Here is a 25,185-nt window from a genome sequence, read left to right as displayed (position 1 = left end):
CAAAGGAACAAACAGAAGCAAAGCTGGCTAGAAGATGGGGAGAGGAAAAAGATGCCCTTCAATTTATCACTGGTTATGACTTTAGCACTGGGATCTTGTCAAGTCAGCAAGGTGCTGAGAACCCTCAACTCCCACTGACTTCATGGATTGAGGGTGCTCAGTACCCCTCAGGAGTTCTCAGCACCTGGTAGGATTGAGCCCCAAGCACCAAAGTATAACTCCCTGTAAATTTGAGGAATATAACAAGATGGGGGCTTGGGGAGGGCTGAGTCTCAGTTCAAGGTACATTATGGTACAGATTAGCTGCAAGATGGATTGCAAAATTATTCCCAGCTGCGAAAGGTCTTTTTTTTTTTCTTTTCTTTTTTTTTTTTTTTTGCAAACAGGGCCGGCTCTAGGTACCAGCAAACCAAGCACATGCTTGGGGCAGCACATTTTCAAGGGCAGCATTCTGTCCATTTTTTTTGTGTGTGCGCGCGCTTCCGGCAGCAAACGCCTAGAGCCGGCCCTGGCAGCAGCAGCACGTCGTGCGCGGGGGGCGCCCTGTAGATGCTGTGGTTCGCGCCACAGGGGAGCAGTGCCCACACCTTGTGGCTGGGCCAGGCAGGCTTCGAGCGGGGGACACTCAGGCTGGGGGACACCCAACGGGGCACGCGGAACCACCTGCAGGTGCCGCAGGGCAGCTGCCCCCAGCGCTGCAGCCGGGGTTGGGCGAAGCGGCCTGAGCCACCCAGGGACTATGGCAGGCGGCCAGAAGCAGCAGCAGCAGGGGGGCCATAGAGGGCGGGGCGCTGTCATGCGGGGCCTGCGTCCCGCTCTCCGGAGCTCCGCTCCCTCTGGGGCTACCCTGCCCCGGCTCCTCAGCCCTCTGCCGGGGCGGTCCCCCGGCTCTGCCCTCCCGGGTCCCGGCCGGTCCTGGAGGCGGGAGCCCTGGATGGAGGGACCCTGGGCTGAGGCGCAGTCCAGGAGCCCCGCTGCTTTCCCCGACCCTGCCAGTGTCGGACTGGCTGGAGGTGAGGGGGGGAACGGGCAGAGTCATCACTGGTGGGGGGGGAGCCCAGGGCTGGGGCGGCAGGGGGTGTGGATGGGGGGGGGGAAGAGAGAGCCCAGAGCTGGGGTGGCAGGGGGTGCGGGTGGGAGGGTGGAAGAGAGAACCCAGGGCTGGGGTGGGGGGCAGCCAAAAATTTTTTTTCTTGAGGTGGCCAAAAACCTAGAGCTGGCCCTGTTTGCAAAGGTCAATTTGCAAAAAGAATTAAGTTATTTTTAATTTCATGTTCATTAGCTAAACACAGGGCTAGATCCTGGACTTATCACAAGGCCTGAGTAAGGGGAGCAGATAGTTGCACTATCCTAAAAGCATATCAGTGAGTCACAATTCAGACCCTGGCTCTCCTTTGTTCAGGGTAGCCCCATACCTAGCACAACTTACTTCCTCGCCTATACTGGCTGATGCACTTGGGTAGTATGGAGGGGTGGGGATGGGAGACAATGCAAAGCTCCACCTGTATTCTTTCTCTGCCCCCCGTGTAGAAAGAGGAGCAGTAGCTCTGTAGGGGCTGTGTCCCCTTCTTGTGCACGGACCAGTTGTGCAGGTAGCCCACGTAGGCAGGTAAAGGGGATAAAAGACCTTGACACCTGCTTCAGACATTACAAAGGCTTACAGGGCATGAGCTCTTGTTTTTGTCTTTGCAAGCGCTCTTTTAAAAGTAACAAAAAATACACAGATTTCTTTGTTTTGTCTGCAAGACTGTTGCACATCTGGTTTTACACATCTGAACATAATTTTTTTTCCCTGCTTTTTAAAGGAGCATTGATCCTTTACTAGTAGACCAGAGTCTTAAAAACAAAAAAACAAATACACCATTGCTTCGGATCTGAATATAGCACTTTCAGATACCAATAAATCCCTGATCCTGCAAACACTTACAGCACGTGCTTTACACACATGGTTAAACTCATCACACTAAAGTTAAGCATGTGCATAAGTGTTTACAGTAGGGTCTAAAATTGCTGATCACAAACTGTTTTGAATTTACATTTGAAATTTGGTGTTGCCGATTGGTAAACTGCAAATAATTAGGTTAGCTGGTTGCTGTTAGTGTACTGTTTGACAGGCACTAACAACTGCTTCCTACTACTGAGAGATGAAGTGAAATGTTTACTGGCTTACATGTGGTAGGTGGCAAAGGAACTATTATTTGATATATGGGTGCTTGTTAAGAATAATATCAGCCTTATTACTGATGTTTAATAAATACATTTTAAAATAATTAATTGCACTATTTTAAAACTCTTAAGAACAAACTCATAACTTTTACCTTCTTGAACTAATTCAGTGTCATCGATTTACTTGGTATCTATGTAGTTTTAGTTTAAATGTTTAATGAAGAAAAGTGGCAATGGATTAACATGTATTCAGGTACAATTATCTAAGCGTTTGTACAGAATTTGTATTTGAAACATCCTCTGTGCTAAGTAATAACGGAAATGGAAACTAATTAAAGACAGACATCAAAGGGGCTATTTAGCATTATTTCAGTTATATTAAATACAACATTCACTTAGCCTATTGGCTGATAGGCATTAACCCAGTCAGCCAATCTACTTTCCCAGCTACTTTTATACCTTAATTGAAAATATAACCATGTAATTATTTTTTCAGGGGGTTTTCATTAGGTTTGAGGACCTAATGGGTTGACTGTATTTTGCAAAGCAGCTACTCAAGAGTATTGATGAGTAACAAGTGCACTGACATTTATTTCATTTAGGTTTTGGGGACAGAGGAGCATGAAAGTAATTTCTCACTTGCTCATGCTCTCTCTGGTTAATCCAAAGAGTAAATAAATAGAAATATCATTTTACTTAGCAGGGAATCACATCCCCTCTGCCATACTGTGATCAAGGCATAATCCTAGGAACATAGGAATGAAACCGGAAGTCCATCTAGTCCAATAACCTGTCTCTGGCTGGTCTTAGATGCAGAGCTGGTTGGGGGATGTTTTTTTCCCCCCTGCAGATAATCTTCAGTTTTCAGCAGAAAACTGAAATCAGAAATATTTTGACTGAAACCTGGAATATTTTGTTTGTGAAGTGCTGCTGCGATGCTTTGTGCTGCTGTTCTCCTCTCTAGGATGGGCTCCCTGGTCAGACTACATCTCCCATGATGTACCCCAATCTCCCCTGCCCCATTCTGAAGAGAGGTGGTTCATACTGGCAGTTGGCTGCAGTGTATCATGGGGGATGAAGTCCAGGGGGGAACCTGACCCACAGAAGAGACTGGGAGCATGAGGCACCCGAACTACAACTATTATGAGGAACCACAGTGTTACTTCAGAATCAAAATATTTCAGATTGGGGGCATTCAGTTTTTCAATAACAATACTGAAATTCTCCCTGAAAAGTAGGCATTTAAAAATAAATAAATAAATAAATAAATAAACCCCGTTTAATCAAAACCCCAATTTTCTGCTGAAAAACAGTTCAATGGAAAATTTTCAACCAGCCCTTCTGAAAAATGTACAAGATTCCCTTTAATAGACAATTATAGATTAACCTATTTCAATTAACCGATTTCAACCTATGTCAATTTCTTCCTAATTTTGATTTTTGCTCTGACTGCTACCCAACGAACTGTGGATGTTATCATTATCTACACTGAGTGGCTAACCCATTTTTAAAATCCTAACCTTCTTGACCTCTGTAATGTGTTGTGTCAGAGAGATTTTTCATTCATTGGTTTTAAATGTTACCAAGTTTGATGAGAACAGGGTAAATATGAGTGCCACATTTATCTTCTCTATACCATTCATTAGTATGTATACTCTTTCTTGTCCCCTCTTATTCATTCTCAGTCCTTTCAATCTATCAAACCTCTATTCATTTTTGTTGTTTATAATTGAACCGCTATTTCTGTTAAATATGCAAGGATATTTTATTCTTATTATTTATTAGTAGTATTTGTATTACCATAGTGTCTAGGAGCCCTAACCATTGAATAGGACCCTATTGTGCTAGGTGCTGTACAAACATAACAAAGAACTGGGCCCCTGCCACAAGGAGCTTACAATCTAAGTAGGGTGTCCAGAACTGAACACAGGATAAAAGTTTTCAAAGCAGCATGTATGTTATTTTAAAAGAGCTAACTGTAATATAGCACATTGGAAATATGAACCTTAAATTTGTTTGTTGACTCGGTTAAAGGTGACCTGCCAGGGGAAAATACATGGATCTTATGTCCCTTTAGTTTCTTTGTGGTGTATAAAGAAAGCCTGAAAGGTTTTTGTTAAAAATTAAAATAAAATAAAGTAATGAAAATTTGCTTTTTACAGTCAAAATCCAAGATATTTCTACCCTGGACGATACTATGGTGACTGGCAAAATAGTGACATTGCAAATGGATCAACTGATAGGCTAAGTGACTTTTAGTCAGACTGATTAATGTTTTTCTTTCTTTCTATGTTTTGGTTTAACTTCAGTGCCTAATGAACGCTTGGCTGAAAGGATGTCCTGTTAAAGTCTCAACACTGCTGCAATTTAAGGTGTCAAACCACATAGCTGAGGCCCCCAAAATTCCTCTAAGACCCAGGGAAGATCAGATTTGACATTCTGATATTTCTAAAATAAAAAAATGATTAAGTGTTTTGTTTTGTCTTTTTTAATGAATGCCTTCTGGTCTTGTTTATACACAATTAAAAAAGGAGGGGTTGGTAAAAAATCATTTAAAAAATCCTTTGCAGGTCACATTTAAACCTCTAATTATAATACCAATAATTCTTTTTAATGTGAGGAACAACAGTACAGTTACATGATACATAAAATACTGCATTTGTTTGAGGCTTTTCTTTAAAGACATTTATAAACCCAAGCAACTGAACTAAACCAGATTTAGATAAGAGCTATGCTGCACATCTGAACCTGAGAAAGTGCAGCTGTTATATTTGCATCCCTCTTTTTGTGTGTGAAAACCATTAATGTCAGAATAGTAACTTAATGTAGATTTGAATACAGGGTTGGATTTTAAACATAGGCCATAGATTTTACTTGTATATGGATCAAGAGCTGCTGCTAAGATGAAAATCAACTTTACTGTATATGTATGTGGTATTTGTGGGAATACCTAAGCCATAACACACATTATAGGACACAACAGTTTTTAGTAATTTAATCTGTTCTTTTCACCAGACCTCATTTATCTCTTCTCTACTTGTGCAGTACTGGCAGTTGTGTGACAGTTCCTCCTCATACTTATCTGCTTTGGTTCTCCAGTTAATGCTGTCACACTCCAGTGTAGCAAGCTCCTGCTGTAGAGTCTTTACAGAAATATTAAAGCAGTTCTAAGAAAAGAGAGAGTACAAAATGAAATAATTATGAGCTGGATCTGCTGCCTACACAACATAGCAAACGCCTAACTCTTATGACATTGCTTATGGTTTAAAATACAGAAAACGTTTCTGCTTTAACTTTGACTTAGTCAATTAAAAATAAAATTATTTCAGAGAAAGAATATCTATCCCAGTGTGGGTACCATTAACCATTAAGGGCTAGATTAAGGCATTGATCCTAGCCTATAGAAAGGGGAAACGTGGCTGCACCTCCCCAGAAACAGTCTAGGACAGGAACTGTGGTTCAGAGTTGCAATTCCTGCCCTGTTGGTCCTGCTTTGAGCAGGGGTTTGGACTAGATGACAACCTGAGGTCTCTTCCAACCCTAATATTCTGTGGTGTCCCCCAGGTTCTGGCCAGTCCCCTATCCCCTATCTATGGGGAGTAGTGGCACCTTAGAGCCTGCTCCCTCCCTCCCATGTGCAGACTGGTAACGTGGATAATGTGTGGAGGGGGAGAATGGGAGTGCTTTGTGCCCCCTTTCCTCCCTTGCGCAAATATATAGGGCAAGTGACAATCTTGCCAGGAAGGAATAATGCTTTCCTAAAACAATACCCATTTCACTAGGAAAATTAGTCTCTGGAGGAAGGCTAGAATCTACTAATAAGATGACATTTTTATTATATTTCCCTGTTTGTTCTTTCACCATAATTTGTTTATAAAAGAATACGGATGCAAAACCACCTTTAAAAAGTAGCAGGAGTCTAAAACTTACATACTTTAGTAGCTGTCAAGAAATCAGCTATTAGGACCTGACCTGCACAAAGAATATCAGGGAGCAAGAAAGCAGATTTTCCCTCCCCTCCCTCCAACACTGACTGTATTCACAGAACTCATAATTAAAAAACAAACAAAATAGTGAGATTTCTGAAAAACTAAACATGTTTTCTCTGCACCACAATGATTCATAAAGTTAGTGGGACTGCAAGCAGTAAGCTCCACTGTTGTTGAAGACTTCTTTTAGTCTGATGCAAAAGAAAAATCTGCAGACAAAATCAGATTCACTACATTAAAAATACATTTAAAAAAAAAGTATGAAAATGCTTAACCATTTTGCTTTCTATTTTTCTGCCCTCTTTTAGAATAGTTATTCATGCTATGTATTAGTTTTCCCCCAGGGCATTAATGTGTTGTATGCACATCTTGAAGTCAGTCAAATAGCTCTAATGATTCAAGCTATTATATGCAATGCTAAATATACTGATCTTCAGATATTACTTACAGGATGCTGCACTGCAGAAAGGCTGTCCACTCCTAGGGTAAGAGCCAGTTTATACAGATGTCCAATATGCGCATATTTTTCCTGAGTATTAGCAAGGTGGACTCTAGCTTGGTGTGCATCATCAGGGATCTCACTTGTTTCAGGAATCTCCAGTTCTCCTGATTTTTTGAGACATTCCAGCTGGAATATGTTTGAAATAATTTGTTAAAGGAAGTTATACTATTCTCTTCCTCACCATCATATGTTAACATAATAAAATATGTAGGGGTAGGCCCGAGGCACAGAATTTGTGATTTAGATCCAGAGTTTGAGCTCACCAGATTTCAGAGGATTTCAGATCCAGAGTTTCAGTTCAGTCCCACAGGTGGTTAAATGTTTTTAGTTTGGGCCTGTCAAGGCTCCTTCCCCACTCTGAACTTTAGGGTACAGATGTGGGGGCCTGCATGAAAACTTCTAATCTTAACTACCAGCTTAGATCTGGTCCGCTGCCACCACTCCCAATGAGCTAACTCCCTTCCCTGGGTAGCCTTGAGAGACTCTTCCACCAACTCCCTGCTGAACACAGATCCAACCCCTTGGATCTTAAAACAAGGAGAAATTAACCATCCCCCCTCCTTTCTCCCACCAACTCCTGGTGGATCCAGACCCAATCCCCTTGGATCTAAAAACAAGGAAAAATCAATCAGGTTATTAAAAAAGGCTTTTAATTAAAGAAAAAGGTCAACATCATCTCTGTAAAATAAGGATGGAAAATAACTTTACAGGGTAATCAAACTTAAAGAGTCCAGAGGACCCCCCTCTAGCCTTAGATTCAAAGTTACAGCAAATAGAGGTAAACACCCTAGTAAAAGGTACATTTACAAGTTGAGAAAACAAAGATAAAACTACCACGCCTTGCCTGGCTGTACTTACAAGTTTGAAATATGAGAGACTTGTTCAGAAAGATTTGGAGAGCATGGATTGATGTCTGGTCCCTCTTAGTCCCAAGAGCGAACTCCCACCAAAACAAAGAGCACAAACAAAAGCCTTCCCCCCACCAATCTTGTCCCCTTATTGGTCCTTTGGGTCAGGTGTCAGCCAGGTTACCTGAGCTTCTTAACCCTTTACAGGTAAAAGGATTTTGGAGTCTCTGGCCAGGAGGGATTTTACAGTACTGTACACAGGAGGGCTGTCACCCTTCCCTTTATAGTTATGACAGGGGCAAAACAAAGATGACAGGTAGTACCAGAAACAAAAAGAAATTAGTTGCAACAGGAAAAAGGTATATATTTTTAAGGATAAAGATTATTATACTTACTTGTTCTTTGACATGATGGAATTTGACTGACTTGTTGAAGATTTCATCATATTCTGTCATCCTTTCTTTTATCCTCTGATAAAGATCAGTAAGCTCACTTACTTTCTCAGAATTTTCTTTAACAGGAACTCCTTTTAGGGTCAGCAATTCTGATAATTTTACTGTGTATTCAACCTCAGCAGTTAGTTGCTAGCAAAGAAACACAATGCATTATTCAGATTTGCAGGAATTACTTTTCATGTATTATTTCATCAAATGTAAATTAGTGATGGGGAAACCATCTTAGGAAAAAAAATGCTATCCTCTTCTCAATGCTCTTCTGAGTCTTTGCTCATTTCTAGACGCGAACCTGAACTTTTTAGAAATGGATCTGAAACAAAACCTCAGATCCATAAACTCCTACAGTTAGGAATGTCTGGACCAGTCTGCATTTCGAGCTGTGGATAATCTAGTTTTTTGTTTCCCAAATTTTCAATTTCCTTTGTACTTCAGGATTCTAGCAAGGTCAAGAACTGCAGGGAACAAAATACAATGAAAAGGGATCTTCCTGTAGTATTGACACTCCTTTCTCATTTTCAGATAGATATTAACTCGTTGGATACTAGAGAATTCACAGATGAATGTCACCCTAGGATCTGGAGTTTAGAGGTGGCAAATAGGGGTGCTTTGCTAGGAAGCAAGGAGGTCTTTTGGATGCTGGAAGGCATGAGAGGTGGGCCACAAGCCTGAAGAGCACGAATGAGAGGAATGGGAGACAGAGACTTTCCTGGACTCAGGAGTTGTAATGTGGAGAAGGTAAGAAGCTCATATACAGAAACACCCCAAGCAGTTCTGCAACTCCCAAGCATGGAGCTGGGATGTTCTCCTTTTTTTGCCCTTGTGCACTGGACTAGTCTTTCTTCTGTATATCCAGCCTTTCCTTGTGCATCATTCCCAATGTGCAGCTAATATTGTAGGTGACATTCTGAGGCGTTTACACACCACAAAAGACAGTTTGCATCACAACCCTATATAGAGTATAAAATGTAAAGCCTAATCCTGCAAAGACTTTTTCCTGTGCACAGCCTCATTGAACTCAATGTAAATGTAACTCTTTGCAGGATCAGGGATTTGCAAAGAACTTTCTTTCACTTTGGATCTCACCAATCCAATCTGTTTTCTCACCTGAAACTGTTGTTTCATTTGATTAAATTTTTGTTGTAGTTCTAAAAAAATCTGAAGGTTACTCCCAAGGTCAACTGCTGCAGGTCTGAGAGCCTCCTCAAGAATCATTAAGTTATGAGTAGTCTAGAAGAAATAGTGATACAACACACGAGTACATTTTTATCTGCATTAAATAATTTCCATTTCATTTAAAAGCTCATTTTTGTAAATAAAGTAAAAAAAACTCATCTAAGTTCTGTCAGTAGAATTCCATAGAGTGATATTACACCTATAAAAAAGGCAGATTCTAAAGGTAATGTAAAGGAAGCTGTCACCTGTCCTAAATTTGTTTTAAAATTATAAATCTCTCTCTCTCTCTGGTGCAAATCCTCTGATGTTCTGAAGGGCTACTGAAGAGTCTAAGCACAGTGCAGCTGGAGAGATTCACTTGAACTAGGGTGAGGGGGGGCTGGAAAAGCGACACACAATGGAACCCATAGAGCTTTCTCTGCAAGAGCTTGGAGAGTGGTTTAGCAATAACTAGGTTGGGGGTATCAGTGGATAAACAGTTAGTCAGATGAACTGGCTAAAACATGCGATACTGGTCACATAGTGGGCTGCAGCCATCACTGTAGCTGCTGAAGTAATCTGCAATCTGCCCCTGGGCTAGAGAAAATCCTTTTCTCATTAACCACTGCATAGCCCATTTACTCTGGCTTTGTTCACAGAACTAGGATTTGGTTTACTGGAAGTAATTAATACAGATGAAGTAACCATTCAGCCACAATCATGCCAGAGAAATAAATGTGTGATGTCTGGCAAGGTAAATTTAAATGCTCTTCTTTTCAATACAAATACATGATTAGAAAATTGTAATGTGCTTGTAAAAAAACTAAGAAGAAACCCATAACATTTATAAACATTCTACTTTTTTTTTTCTAACAATGTCTCTTTCAACAAAATATTTGTAAGCTTAAAATGCAGTAGTGGTATCAGATTCCATTCACACACCCAAAGTTAATGCTATGCACTATATAAAACAGTGGTTCTCAAAATGTTGTCTTCAGCAGAATTTTATGGTGTGCACAAAACAAAAATGTTAGAAAAATCAAGCAGTTTATTGCAGCAAACAGAGCTGGCTGAAACTGTTTCAAAATTTGAAATTACAACCAATTAAATATTGAAAAACAATTAAAAAATGGAAAGAATTTTCGGCATGTTTCATTCAACAGTAGCAGAAAATAAAGTTGGAGATATTAAAGGATGTAGTCCATAGGGTGATCTCTGTTGCATAATCTGCAGAATTAAGTGGTGAGAGAACCACTGACAAGTGATAATTTCAGACTATTAATGATGCAGAAATGTTTGCCAAAACTGTCTTCTTCAAATATGTTTCACTTACTTTTTTAAATTGCTCTTTAAATTTCCAACATTGTTGTTTGATGGACTTTTCTTGATTGACATGGAGCTTCCATGTTGTCCACAGGTCTGTCAGCTCTTCCTTTTCTCTATTTAGTTTGTCAATAGTATCTTCAGTTACTTGCACAACGTTTTCCAACTTTAATATAAAATTCTTATTCACCTGGTAAATAAATGATAAATGCATTTTCATTTCCCCCAAAGAGAATAACACATTTTTTACAAGAATACAAAACAAATTTAGAGTTTTTCCCTCAACAAAATTTAAAAGAGAGCAGAAAACAAGCAGTCTAATCCAGCATAAGCATTTTGGAAATTCCTGGTTGTTTGTGTGTGTATAAAATGCAGTGGTTATAGAGGACTGGGTGGCTGAAGGGAGTGAACATTGGACATGGGAGGCTGGTTCTTTGGTTCAGCAGTGACCAAGAATTATCGCCTTCCAATGACTGCTTGATTGCCATGCAAAATCAGGTGGCGTCTTCAAGCCAATTCTTAATGGACAGTGTTCAACATCAGAAAAACCACCAACACTGGCATTAATTCAAACAGTTGTTGGAATGTTCAGCAAAGGATTGAATGGGACTGAAGGAGGAACTACTTATTTATCTTTAGTTGTGGTTCCCTTTGCACAGGCTGAAATCCTTGTGGGATAAAATGAGGCAAACGTATTCAGTACTTGTGGGTTTTTTGTCTTTGGGGTCTTTTGGAGGACTCACCTCAGTGACATCATAGAAAACTTGGTAATTCTCTTTACTCTTTTCCCAACTCTAGCCCAGATTTTTTCCTCTGAGGAAGGCTGTTGTGTGTAAATTATATCAGACACTGATAAAGATTTATAATATACCCCCCAAGAATATACTAGGACCACATTAGCAGAAGACATGTTGGCAGCAATATCTAAGTCTTGGAAGAGGCAATATCGGAGAGAACATCAGCAAGGATAAACTGTGTGGAGACAGTTCTATCATCCATTTTTCTAAAAAGTATTTTCATATTTTCCACTAGTACAGACTGCCTCTTAGTGGATGCAGAGTAAATTGTATATTGCACAAATAGAAATATGAGAGTCTAATGTGAATAAAATGTGTCTGTGAAAAAACAGTTCTAAAAGGTTATTTTATTTAAATCACAAAACTTTTTGTGCTTGCTTGGCCTTGTCCTGTTAGCCGGAGTCAGCAGTGCAGTCTTGTAGAGCATGTAGGATTGGCACCGCTTTTACAAACTGTCTGGCCAGGCTGAATGTTCTTGATTTAAAATGAGAATTTTCCCTCTCTTAGGTGGACTGTATGCCATAGCTGACAAGCCTCACTTGATTGGATAGGGGACCCAAAGAAGTAAAATGACTTTCCCAAGGTCACCCAGCAGAGTGAAGACTAGATCCCAAGTCTCCTGAGTCCCAGCCTCAGACCCGCCCCACTGTACCACACTGCCTCCACTCACAAAAGATTTTAGAGTTGAATTGATCATACCCCCACCTAGCACTCATCTAGTGCTTTCTTAGTTTGAAAATATTGCACAAATACTCATCCTCGCTGGCCCCCTGTGATGTAGGGAAGTGTTAATTTCTGCATGGAGACAAACACAAAAAGCCTAACATGACTTGCTCAGACCACACAGCATATCAGTGCCAGAACTAAGCATTGCCTGGCATCCAATCTGGAGGTCAGTGCTTCACTTAAAGACCAATGGCCTGAAACTTTTCCTCCTCTGGAGAAACCCATAAGAAGGGGGTTTGGGAGAAAATGTCCATGAGGATCTCCTTGCAGAATTCCTCCCCTATTGTTCCTTTGATGGGTGCGGTTTGCTTCATCCCCAGTGGAATAGGAGTTAGGGCCAGCCCACAAACCTGACAAAGGATCAGTGATCTGCAGAAGGCCAGGGTTATTCGCATGGAGACCCTGTGCTTCCACAACCCCAGATGGCACAGCTCCATCAAAATCATGCTAACAGGGATCCTGACTGTGGTGGCCCCTGGGACTCTCAGAAGGCACCTCAGTAGGAGAAATAATACCATCCCAAGCTATATAATCTTTTCTGCTTAAACTACATACGGCTGGCCTACTTGCTCTTGCTCCTGGCTTCCAAGTGTCCAGCCTACTCATGCAGATCCCAGATATGCCAATTGCCCTCCACAAGGTGCAGAAGAGGGCTGAGTGGTGCAGACCTAGCTTTCCTCACTCACATTCTGCATGGGATGGGAGGGATGATTTCACCTTTAAATGGTCTACAAATGCATTTTATCCTTATACACAGCTGGATCAGCTGGTCACTTGCTAGCAATTCCTGCATGGCCTGAAGAGGGTTACATATCCAGGCATGCCCTACTGTACTGTAATGGAATGTTTTCAAATTCTGCAAGATCAATCTACAAGAATTAGGTGGTGATAAAATGTTTAAGCTGCCTTAACTTCCTTTGAAATTTCAAGTTAAAAATAATTCTCACCTAAGAATTTCCTCCCAATTTAACCACATTACTGTTATTACGGTTGGAGCCATCAATATTGTGTTTGCTTTACAGCCATGACATCAATATTAGAGCTGGTCAGGAATTTTCCATGGGAATGATTTTTTGATAGCAAATGCAGTTTCTGCAGAATCAAAATTTTCAAATTTGCTAAAAACATTAGTTTTTCTGATGAGAAAATCAACATGAAATATTTTGTTTTGGGTCAGTTCAGCCTGAATCAAGATATTTTGTTATATTGAGTTGACCCAAAAAATTTGGTTTCAAATCAGTTAAAAAAATTAAAGGGTATTTTACTAGCATTGCCTTATGGAAAGTGTAGTTTGGGTCCCTCACCGTCTCCTTTGAGTTGGTCTCCCTGGAGGACTTCATCCTCCACAATGCAGCATGGACACATAGATAGTCCTCCAAGGAGACGGGCTCATAGGAGACAACGGGGGACCCAAACTATGCCTCTCATAAGGCAATATGCTTGGGAAATGCTGTGTAATGTTGATCTCACTTGAAAAGGAGCCTTTGGAGTGAATTCAACAAAACAAATTGAAACATTTCAATTTCAGAAATGTCTAAATGTTTTGTTTCTATTGCAAATGTTAAAATGAAATGTTTTGCCATTTCCAAATAAATTTTTTTAGAATTTCTGTGCTGCCAAAAAAAAAAAAAAAAAAAAATCAATCTCATTTTGAAATGGAAATAAATAAATAAATAAATAAATAAAGTGTCATAATTTCCCACAGATGGAAATTCCAAATTTTACTCAGCTCTAATTATAATTCCGCCCCCCCCCCCACAACCCCGTGACACACAATAGAAATACTGTGCCCTGGGCAAGCTCCTTGGGGCATGGGAGTAGGATCCAAGATCTACTCTTAATCTGTCAGTGGTTATTGTAGTTTAGTGCATATTTGAAGTTATGATTGTGAATTTAACAATTAATCCTTGCTACAGTGATAACTCAGTGAACTACAGTCTCACCATATTTAATGAATTAATAAAATCATGCCCCATATCTTGAGTGGAAAGAATCTTCTTTAAAACGATCGGCCACTGAGTATCAGCTGACTCAATCACAGTCTTGTTTTCAGCTTCACTCTCTGTTTGCACAGGCTCAGATTTATAGAATTCCTTCAGACTTTGAGCTTGGTCATTTACCTGCAGAGAAATGCAAGAATAAAAGTACAGGCCTCAATCTCTAAAATCAGACGTGGTGGTAGATTTGAGTAATACATTAATGAATGCTTTCCATGTTTTAAACCACATCCTCCTCTACAGAAAATTGGACTATCATAAAACAAGCAGAAGTGTGTTAAGTAACCCAGAAACCTATTTTAACAGCTGGCAAATAGGCTAGGGACTGAAGTGAAAAGTTTATTATTCAACGAGAGCTTCTAAGCACAGAGCAATATGTTTTTAAGTTGTTAGCAATTTGTTCAATGTCTGTCATCTATTATGTAAACATTGTAAGTTGCTTAGCTCCATTTAATGTGAAGTAACAAAAATTAACATTAGATAAATACAACACCACATGTGACAAACAAAAAAATACTGACAGTCAAACATTAGGATATGAACAAGTAAATGTGACCTTGTTCTTAATTAGTGTCACTAGAATTGAGAGCTTAGTTACTATGGCCAAATTTATCTAAAAGATCCAGTTCCACCTCTGTTCTCATTTTAGTTTAAAACATACGAGGAAAATATTAGTTAATAGTGTTAAAGTATTTAAAAACAAGGATCCAAAAAACCCTAGTTCTATCCCTAGCCCAGGTTTATCAGTTACCAAATGCATGTTAGAAATGAAGGGACTTATTATGGTCTCAACTGGAGTGGTTTACACTTGCATCATTTTAACTCATTTTTTGCACCAATTTAACTAAATTGTTTTTTTCTACCAATTTAATTACATTGGTAGAAAAACCAGATCCTAGTGTGGACAGAATTATACTAATATAAAGAAATTATATCACATAACTTGGTTTTGGTTAATTTACTGAGGCAAGCTGTACCAATGTTAGCACTTTTATATAGATGCCCACATGAGGGGGCGCACTTATTTAACTACATTGGTGTCTTAAACCAACGTAGTTAAATCAGTGCAAAAACTGCATACATGCAAATCCTTATGCTTGTGTAAATTTACTGACCAGGGCTGGACTACACACAGTTCTTGCACTGATTTAATTGAGGCCCTATCTGAGGAAAATGACCTCATTTGGAATAGACTGCAGTCTATAGGCTGTGTAGCTAGGAGCATGGGTGCCAAGTCTGTATAATTTTTGGTGGTGCCCAGAACGGGTCCAAGTCCTGCCCCCCACACCTGTCTTGTAAGCCGATATATATCCTACCCCATCCACTCCCTCCACCCTGGGCGCGGGGCCGGCAGCGGAGCCCCGGGCAGCAGCTGGGACCCCATGTAAAAAGTAGAGGTGCTGCAGCACCCTCCGCACCCTTAGTTCCTTCGCCTATGAAAATAAGGTTAAGTGTGCCCTTCAAGTTGATGCTCAGTGGACAATTGTGAACAGAGATACTGTTTTCATCAAAATGTATGTAAAATATAAGCCCAGACATTGGTGGAGCCAGGCTCACGTTCTTGAATATTGGTGGAGCATGGGCACCACGGGCAAATATAACTTGCCACCTATGGCTAGGAGGCCTGCAGAGCTTCCCTGGCATAGCAACCCTAGATCCTATTTTAGGCTAGACAAAACCCTTGTTCTCTCTCCTTCTTGTAAAATTACAGAATGAAGTCCAGTAATTCAGTAGGGAATCTGTACCTCCTTCGCTGACTTTAAAAATGCCACATAAGCTTTTAGAACATCTAGTTTTGAACTAATATTTTTGTTAAGTGTTGTCAGTTCTTCATTTAGAAGATCAGCTTTGCTAGAGAAAGCTGCCACCTCTGCAGGTTCAAATTCTTCCACTTCATTAATAATTCTCACAGCTGCTTCCAGTTCATGTGATGTTTCCTGTGAGGGCATAAACATAGAACACAGTATATGGTGACTGGAAAGGGCTCGTGAAAATTCACATCCTAACGTTAATTTCTGGTAGTATTGGTTCTTTCTGTTTAACCCACCCACCTAGATAGCAAAGGAACAACTCAAAATGTACATTAAATGCCAAAGCTAAACATCCACCTCCTGTGACAGTTTTGAAACCAAACACAAAGCCTGAACATAATAAAATTTGCTAATTTTAAATGGAAAAAATGTGGGTTTGAATATTTAAAATCAGTGTAGCCACTTGACAAAAAAGCAATGGAAATTCTGCACCTGGGAACACTGATAGAGGAAAGGGATGTGCCACCCACAACCAAGAGTATGGTCAATAAGTTCCCATGCAGTGCAAATCTGCAAGCCCCCAAAATCAGAACAGGGACCAAACAGCACATCATATCTCCACTCCCCAAACCCAGTAGTATCTTATAGAATCATAGAATATCAGGGTTGGAAGGGGCCTCAGGAGGTCATCTAGTCCAAACCCCTGGCTCAAAGCAGGGCCAATCCCAGACAGATTTTTGCCCCAGATCCTTAAATGGCTCCCTCAAGGATTGAACTCACAACCCTAGGTTTAGCAGGCCAATGCTCAAACCACTGAGCTATCCCTCCTCTCTGTGGGTTGGTTGTGCAGATTTCCTGGACATTACCACCACACTGGTAGAATCAGCCAGGATTCTGTTTTTCAGCTCTACTGTGTTAGCTCACAACTCTGGGTAAGCACAAATGTTTTACTCAAGTGTTACACCTACTTTTTCTAGTGGGCCCTATAAAATCTGAAACACCTCTTCCTCAAGTTAGATATTGGTTTGATATTACATGGAATCTAGTGAATAAATTGCCAGAAAGGACTTTGACAGCAACACTTCGTTCTCAAGAACACATAAGAATGGTCATGAATAAAATCCAACCCTAGTGAAAAGCCTAGCTAGCATTTACAGCCCTCGCATTGAAAGGATCCAGGGTTTCACTTAAATGTGAAAACTCTGGCAAACATGATGGTAAATCATTTCAGGAAACAAATCAGAGGTTTTTGCTTATGTGTTTTTCAAATGACTTCTGGATCCCAATTTTTCTCAAAAAATACATAAATACTTTAAAATGTGAATATATGGAATTATTGTCCTGCTTGCATAATGTTATCATCCAAAACTGCACCTGTGAGGATGGCATCAGAACTATGAACTATTGTAGGAAAAGTGTCTGATGCATATATTTCTATATCTAGAGGCCTAAGATAGCTTTGGATACTTTCGTCCATCTTTTGGATTCATAGCACATGGTATATTTATCTCTGAACCTCAGCCAGAATGCAAGCTATATACCCTGTGAAATTCCATAGAAGGAATGGGTAGGTGGCGAGGATACTGTAGTCAAAGCACATTACACAGTTTCTAGAGAAAGATCACAACAGGCAAAGGAAATATCCGCATCAGAATAGTGTTACACAAATTGAGCAGAAATGTTGGCAAAAATTATTTCATGCTCATTTGCCACAAAGAATGGCTCTGACAAAGCTTCTGGTATTTTTATATTCTTGCTGAATGCTCTTCAGAATTGCTTGTATGTGAATTTTAGTTTCAGTGCTACTTATTGGATTATATAAACTGGTACAAGACAACAAGGAAAATGAACAACAAAGATACTGAGTTTTCAGAATTATGCTCAAATTGGGACTAGTTCCAAAGAGAATATGTATAGCTGCATTTTTAAAGAGCTCCCATCTTAGCCTTGAAATATGAAGCTGGGGTGAGATTCCAACAGATTAGCAGAAAGTGGGCAGGTGGGGGTTGGGGGAGTGCTAAAGTAGCTTTAAAGCCCCTTTTGTATGTTGTGGGGCACTGGGGCCTATCTGGTTATAACAGCCTCCCTGCAATGATTCGTGCTGCAGGGGTTCTTGGAAGGCAGCCTTATGGCTGTCTCTACAATACCTGTGCATGGACCTGGGCTTTTACACCATTCCAGCTCTTTCACCCAGCATGAAGGAACCTGAGTGGGAGAGACAATCTCACAACTGGAATTTTTGATGTCCACATTCTTGAACATGTAATTTTTGACACCCCAAAAGTTGGTGGATCAGTGATATACATCAAGTACATGACATTTCCAAGAGTATTAAAATCTGACTTTGTTTGGGTCTTGAGATACTAACAGAGGATAGGATGATACTAAAAAAGATAGGGCTGAGATGAGAATGGACTTATTTTCCTTCTAAGGAAATATGCCCATCCCCAGCTGAGCATCTCAGCAATTTTGGAATTTTTAAAGTATACATTTGTGTCTAAAAATACTTAGGGTAATAGCATATGAAAAGTTTTTTTTTTTTTTTTTTTACCTTAGCTTGATTAGACAGTTCTAGGTATTCGTTCAAAACTTTCTCTGACTCAGTCAAACAAGAACCAGGATCCATACTGATTTCAAGTATCGGACTGACTTTTTTAATTGACAATGATACCTTTAGTTAAAAATAAAATATATACATAATTATATTAATTTACATCACTAGGCATTATAAAAACACAAACTTGAATAGAACAAAGTGAGGGAACAGACTTAGCTCTTGGCATTTCACCACTTTGATTTCAGGAAATACAGAAGATACCAAAAACAAAAAAGCCAGCCAACCAACCAAATTCTTCTAACTATTTCAAATCTGACTAAAAGGTCTGGTTTGCACTTGGGACAAAGATTCATGCCTGCGCTCTCTCATTTTATCTAAATTGTTTTTCTCTATCCCTAATTAATCCAGCATTGTTATTTTAATAAGAATTTACTGCCTTCAACTTAATACTTTCAAGATACTTCATGTTTTAAAAAAGTTTTGTTTTATAGACTAGGACATTTAAAAAAAAAACATCTTTAAAACTTCTCTAGCAATCTAAAATGTCTATTTTATGCAGATATGTGCACATAACTTCCTTAATGACAACAAGAGTTATGCATGCATGCTGGCAACAGGATAGGTCATGAAGAGCAGCTGCAGAGGACTCTATATGTGGTATACATAGCCACTGCTAAGAATGTGAATTCACGTCTACCATCCATTTTAAAATGGGGCTTCTGAATTTGGTCCAGGAACTGTATGTGTCAAAGGGAGCGTAATTTAGCACCAGATCCTTCAGAATGCTTGGCTTTAGTGGGAGGTTGCAATGGGAAGTGTTTTACTTGGGAGGATGAGACACTAGGTAGCATTCTGTGAGAAAAGCTAAGACCTTTTGGCTCAAATGTTCAAAATGTCCTCGAATTCTGGGTGTCTGAGGTGGGGTGCCCAAAACTGAGGCACCCAGAATCAGAGACCACATATGAAAATGTGGGTCTAAAAATGATGAAGTCAAAAATAGTTACATTTAGAGAATTCATTTGATTTAGATTCACGTTTTTCTAGTGAGGCCTTTTGTATGAGACCAACAGCAGATACCAGTCTTTTCTTCTAGACTATTTAAACTATGCAGTATATTCATCATGCTCCAATATCCCGAAACCTCATTTATAGAAAATGTGTGTAAAGGAATCCATGGATAGCAAATTCACTTCTTCCCATTTGATTCAGAACAGTTCACTATAAGCATCATGTGTACATTATGAAATGTCAAATTGCATATTGAATAATTATTGAATCATTAAATATGATTTAACTGTTTTGGTCTGCACTTTGGGATATCTTTGCTATGAACCTTGCTACAAATATTATATTGCATTAGAGGTAGAACAGGCACATAGGGTCAAAGGGAAGCCCTAAGTGCCTATTCTAGCTCTAATGTAACATAACAGAGGCCAAAGGGAGCTGAAGACACTCAGCAGGCTTTCAGTATCTTTCAGGATCAGTTCCTTAATGAGTAAAAGGAGCTGTTATTGTGAATGTGATACACTTTCCTTTGGCAGCACAAAGAAATCACATCACCTGTGCTGTGGTTCACAATCCCCATTCCTATTGTCCCCCAAGTTTGTTTCGCCTCCTTTCTCATTGTCCACAAAACAAAATTGGGAAAAAAATATAAAGAATGCTGAAAACCTACATGCAAGTCACAGTCCTGGATTGCTTGCTCATCTTTGCCAAAACAAAGGGCTCATTATTAAAGCAAATTCATGATTTATTATTTAATAGGTATAATGTGTTTATAGAATCAGCTTCATTTTCAGAGCAAGGCATTTAAGTTTACTGGTGCCTACAGATGCACTAAGCATTTCATAGGTACAATTCACCTATCCTCTCTACCAGCTAAGTACATTATTTGGTATTATTTAGCCAGAAGCGCAATCTAATGTTCTAACAGCTATAGTACAGAAATTCAATGCAGTCTGCATGAATACATTAATGAGGATGCCTTTTATAATGTACCTTCTTTAGATAATCTTCTAGTGAGGCAGTGAGCCCTTGTTTCTTTAAAGCAAGTTCTTTGTAAGCAGGACACTGTCTGATTAGTTGATCCACTCTTTTCTGAACATATTCTATCATTTCCTGAATTCCAGTCATCCAAGAGCTAAATTGGAACAATACAGCTGTTAAAACTTTTCCTGGCTTGTGCACCAACAAGATGACAGTAGGTGAATAAAAATAGCTCTTCTGTTTCATATCAGAAATGATTTAGCAAGATTTTAAAAATTCAAGTCTTAAAAAAACGTAACAGTAATAATGCAGATAAAAGAGAAATGACATTTCCTAACAAATTATTTCACATTCAATGCATAAGTAAGGCTCAGACGGAGATACCCTTACTTGCACTGTTAATCCCAATGATTTCAGTTGCACTACCTATGGAGTAAGGTAGATTCTGGCCCTAAGGGAACTGAGCAGAAGGGAGAGAAATGAAACATGAACAATTGAAAATATCTGACATACCAACTGGCTTAGATTTCTATTTTTAAAAGGATATTTTACTTTGCCTCCAAATGTTTCAATTTTCTTATAGTAAGTGCACAAAACTTGTCATCTCATTCCCTCCACACTCTAAGCTAACATTTGTTTAAAGATTAAACTTTGAATAGAAGTGTAGAATAAATCAATTGAGAAAGCACTGATTGTTTTATAATCTGAAACATTTAAGCACCAGGGTGCCAATTCGCAATAATATGAATGCTTGAGGCAGTTCTCTCCAAATTGTAAACAAGTCATCACATAGAATTAGGATTTGAAGATGGTGCATAAAAAAGAATTAATACTCATATTAATTAATTTATTATTGAAGTTGTCTCTGACAAAGATAAATAAATACATAAATGAATCCAAAATTTAGAAGACGAATACTTCTAAAGTGTGAACTTTGTCAATTTAATCTCTGCTGACTTCCTAATGTACTTATCTTAATTCAACTATTTATATACGGCCAGTTCCAGTGATTCAGAAGACCAAGTTCATCCTGATTGAAGTTGAGGAATACCCGATCAACCATGCCTATCTAATGCCATGGAGTATGGCATTAGACTGAATCTGGTGAGAAAATGTGGACCATAGAAAATCCAAGATCGCAAAAAGGACATTATTTATGGAATAAGTTATTTAGAATTTTGCAAATTAATTTCTCATCATACTTATAACCTCTTATTTTTCAGTGTAACCTTAAGTTTACAAAAAGTTGTCCCTCTATTTCAACATTTCTTAAAGAAGAGATATTCCTTTTAATTTATCAGTGCAGCTCCTTCAAATACTAATAGAGATTAAGGTTATACCTCCTGTAGATGATTACTTAGAGCTTCATAAAATCTTGGAAAGTACTACTGATTCTGCATACCTTTAATACAAATAATTAATTTATGACTTGGTGAAAATGAGTTTAATCAGCAATGAAATGAGGGAAAATCTTAAACTACTGATAGGCAAGCAGACTGGCCAGGATGATGATGAGGGTTTTCTTAATAGAAAAAAAATTAATTGATTGAAGAAGTTTTGAGTTAATATAAAATGCATTTGCTACAGTGCAACTGAATCTTCAACAGGCTTTAATTTCAAAAATGGAAACTCACATGAAATCAGTAACTATATTCTACCAATTGTCTCATTTGACACAAAAATCTGAATTGGATTTTTTAATCTATTTGATTCAGAGGGGTAGCCGTGTTAGTCTGTATCAGCAAAAACAACGAGGAGTACTTGTGGCACCTTAGAGACTAACACGTTTATTTGGGCATAAGCTTTTGTGGGCTAGAACCCACTTCATCAGATGCATGGAGTGGAAAATACAGTAGCAGGTATATATACACAGTATATGAAAAGATGGGCGTTGCCTTACCAAGTGGGGGATTTGGCCAATGTACATGGCAGAGGGGCATTGCTGGCACAGTCTCTACTATTCTGTTCCAATTACTCTTCCAGGGAGCTGTAACCTGCTTTCAAATTCCACATAAATTTCTACTGGCTGCTCCTCTTAGCAGATGGTAAGCACTTGACAGCTAACTATCTATTACATTAGCAGAATACACCTTTCTTTTCCTTTGTATAACAAAGCAGCCACTTAAACATACGACTAAACTTCTTCAATACCCACATGCTGCACTAAGTCCTAACAGAGATTCCCATGTATGTTTCTGTAAAAACACTGTCTCTTTGTTTCTCCTCTTGCATTGGTCATTCTTTTATATTTCCTTCCCTAACTGGACCTTTATTTTTACTGTCTTTCTGATGGGAAATTAAAATTTCCTTCCCCTTCTACTCTCTGTCCTTGACTCCCAATGTTTTATTTTAGAAAACCTGGTTTCTTAGTATATTGTATTAAGTTTGGCTCTAGCCAGGACTCTAGAAGTGAAATCCAGGCCCCATTGACTCTAATGGCAAAATTCCCATAGACTTCCCTGAGGCTAGGATTTCACCCTAGGACTCTCATACTGAAGAATTCAAAAATACTTTGAAAATGATATGGCCTATACAGGGATCATTTCACTCACCACAGTAAAGAAGCCATCTCTGGACTGAAATGTAGTAACTGCTGTTTAACACAGGACAGAGACACTCGACAACAGCCCAAGAGAGGAAAATAGGAAGAATACTGTATATCCAGTTGAATGAATAGAGTGAATTTAGGAAGGAATACAATTACACAAGTTGAAACTTGGGGCTATCACCCTGAACACTTGTTGAAAGTTTCATAGAACCTTTAAAGTCCATACCATAAAGACAAGAGTACATGTCTTCAAGATTCTAAGGTAAATGATGGAAGCCAGGTGAGCTCTGCTGCTGTCTCTCTCCTGTTCCATGCAGTGTCCTTACCTTAGCTCCCATTAAGTCTTCTCACTCACCTGTCACAACTAAGACCCCTTCCATCTCCAAATCCTTTTCTCTGCTGAACACCAAGTAACTAAAGGATCTTACCTCAAGTGGGTGGGGAGAAGCACTCATCACCTACTTTCTGCAAACATAATCCCACCAAAAATCTCTCCCTTTTCCTGACACAGCACTCCTATAGGCCCTTAGCGACTCAGATCACCTAAGACAGGACAGTTTCTATAAGTACTAGCCAGTCTCCTAAGATGAGTAGTCAGAACTCAGCTTTATGTCTCATTTGAAAGATGGCACCTCCAATAGCACATTGGTTTCATAATGACCAAGAGGGAAGACTTCCCTGCTCTCCTTTCAGAAGCATCATGTTAGCTAGAGCTCAAAATATTTCTGGGGGCAGTGACTTATCTTGAAGATGACACATGTCAGGACTGGCCGCCAGGAGCACCATAAAGGTGGCACCTTCTGTGCACCCCTCTGATGCCATCAGTTCCTGACTCTGAGAGCTGTTCTTTGGAGTGTATGTTGGGGAAGTTGAAAGAAGAAAGCTAGTGTATTAGACCAACATTTCCAAACCTGGATGCCTAAAAAATTAAGTTCCCAAACCCATACTTAGGCATCTATATAAAAGTTGCTCTCTTTTAAGAGGCGTTAAGCACCTGCAGCACCCACTGAAATCTATGGACGCTTCAGGTACTCAGCCCTTTGAGAAAACCAAGCTACTTTGATTTAGGTGCCCAAATGCAGATTTAGGAGTCTGGCACCTGGATTTGATCACTTTGGTCTCAGATAATGGATGATGATAGAGCATAAATAAAGGCTGACTCAGTGCGGGGAAGATTAAAACTAGGTAGTGAGTGAACTTGTCAGGATTGGAGGGAAATCAGCAGGGGAAGGAGGAAAAACAGAAGACGTGTGTTTTTTGTTTTCTTTTTTGAGGAAGTGGGAGGTGTCTGTTTTTGTTTAAAAGCTAGGATATGGAAATTTTCAATATTCAAATTGTACATATTTTGATAAACTATTAAGATGTGTATAATTAACTCGAGTGACCTCTTGTGACTCTGTTTCTTTAACCTTTGCTACACATATTGGTTGTTGCTCTTAGTTGTTGCGTTTTATCATATTTAAATCATAAAGTCTTCTAGACAGGAACCACATCTTTCTTATTTGTTTGTAAAATGTCGAGCACAATTTTGGATGCTCAAAAACTAAAATATTAATACCATAAAGGATGGTTAACTTGGATATGAGAAGTTTTAACTAGATGTCCCTGGAAAAGAGTTTGTCTTCTTTCAGTAAGGGCACATTCCTACAGCAAACAGTAGAACATATTAGCACTGCTGCTATCAGTGTTGCCTATACAGGGGGATTTTTATTTAATTTCACCACAAACCTCTAACACAATTACTTCATGTCAATTTGTAACTTTCCTTCTCGACCTGTCCTGGGGTTTCAATATCCCAGCACTGCGACATGGGCTTCTAGTCTGAAGCAGAGTACTCAAACACAGTGAATACGTTTAAAAAAGAGAAAGTTAATGGCTTCAGTGATTTTATGGATCCATTCTCACAAGGTCTGCAGACTCCATACCATCAATCAATGCTGTGTTAGAAAGCCATGCAATGTGGAATACTGTTTGCATTGTATCTGCTGCCACTGGGGTCTGTGATTGCTGCTGGCTTAAGAAAACCACTGAAATGAAAGCAAGCCGAGGAAAACCCTCTCTTCTATTCTGCTTATCTGTTTAAATACCAGTAGGTGTTAAAACAGCAAGAAGAACAATAAAATCATCTGTGTGTGTCATGAGTAAAGTCACTGAACTTATTATAGGCCCTCTTTGCCTGGCTCAAAGCTTTAAATAACTCCAGTGGGAGCTACTCACAGAATGCAGTAGGACTAGAGGGCCCCCTCTGGATGAAAGTCAGTGCAATGTTGCTAGGGTTTTGTTTGTTTGTTTGTAAGTGATAGCACAGGATCCTGAAGTGAAGAGAGTTCCTACATAGATTTTGAAGTCCCCCACTGAAGCAAAGCTTTCTTCAGCCCTGGAATGGGG

At 39.4% G+C, this 25,185-nt stretch overlaps 1 protein-coding gene across 5 annotated transcripts in view; it reads right to left on the bottom strand.

Moving 5' to 3' along the window:
- CCDC141 (coiled-coil domain containing 141) overlaps positions 1 to 25,185 on the bottom strand; it is a 154,291-nt gene that overhangs the window by 42,059 nt on the left and 87,047 nt on the right. For all 5 annotated transcript variants that reach the window (XM_054044492.1, XM_054044489.1, XM_054044490.1 and 2 more), the window contains 9 exons: positions 20,262 to 20,403; positions 18,258 to 18,377; positions 15,701 to 15,892; positions 13,902 to 14,078; positions 10,446 to 10,625; positions 9,065 to 9,187; positions 7,901 to 8,089; positions 6,604 to 6,783; positions 5,184 to 5,333 (listed from right to left, as the gene is read on the bottom strand). In XM_054044492.1, the coding sequence (XP_053900467.1) occupies positions 5,184 to 5,333; positions 6,604 to 6,783; positions 7,901 to 8,089; positions 9,065 to 9,187; positions 10,446 to 10,625; positions 13,902 to 14,078; positions 15,701 to 15,892; positions 18,258 to 18,377; positions 20,262 to 20,403 (1,453 nt within the window). The remainder of the gene's footprint in view (positions 1 to 5,183; positions 5,334 to 6,603; positions 6,784 to 7,900; positions 8,090 to 9,064; positions 9,188 to 10,445; positions 10,626 to 13,901; positions 14,079 to 15,700; positions 15,893 to 18,257; positions 18,378 to 20,261; positions 20,404 to 25,185) is intronic.

Source organism: Malaclemys terrapin, chromosome 11 (genome assembly GCF_027887155.1).
Source record: "Malaclemys terrapin pileata isolate rMalTer1 chromosome 11, rMalTer1.hap1, whole genome shotgun sequence".
NCBI classification, from domain to species: Eukaryota; Metazoa; Chordata; order Testudines; family Emydidae; genus Malaclemys; species Malaclemys terrapin.
This window is presented reverse-complemented; position numbering and strand designations above follow the sequence as displayed.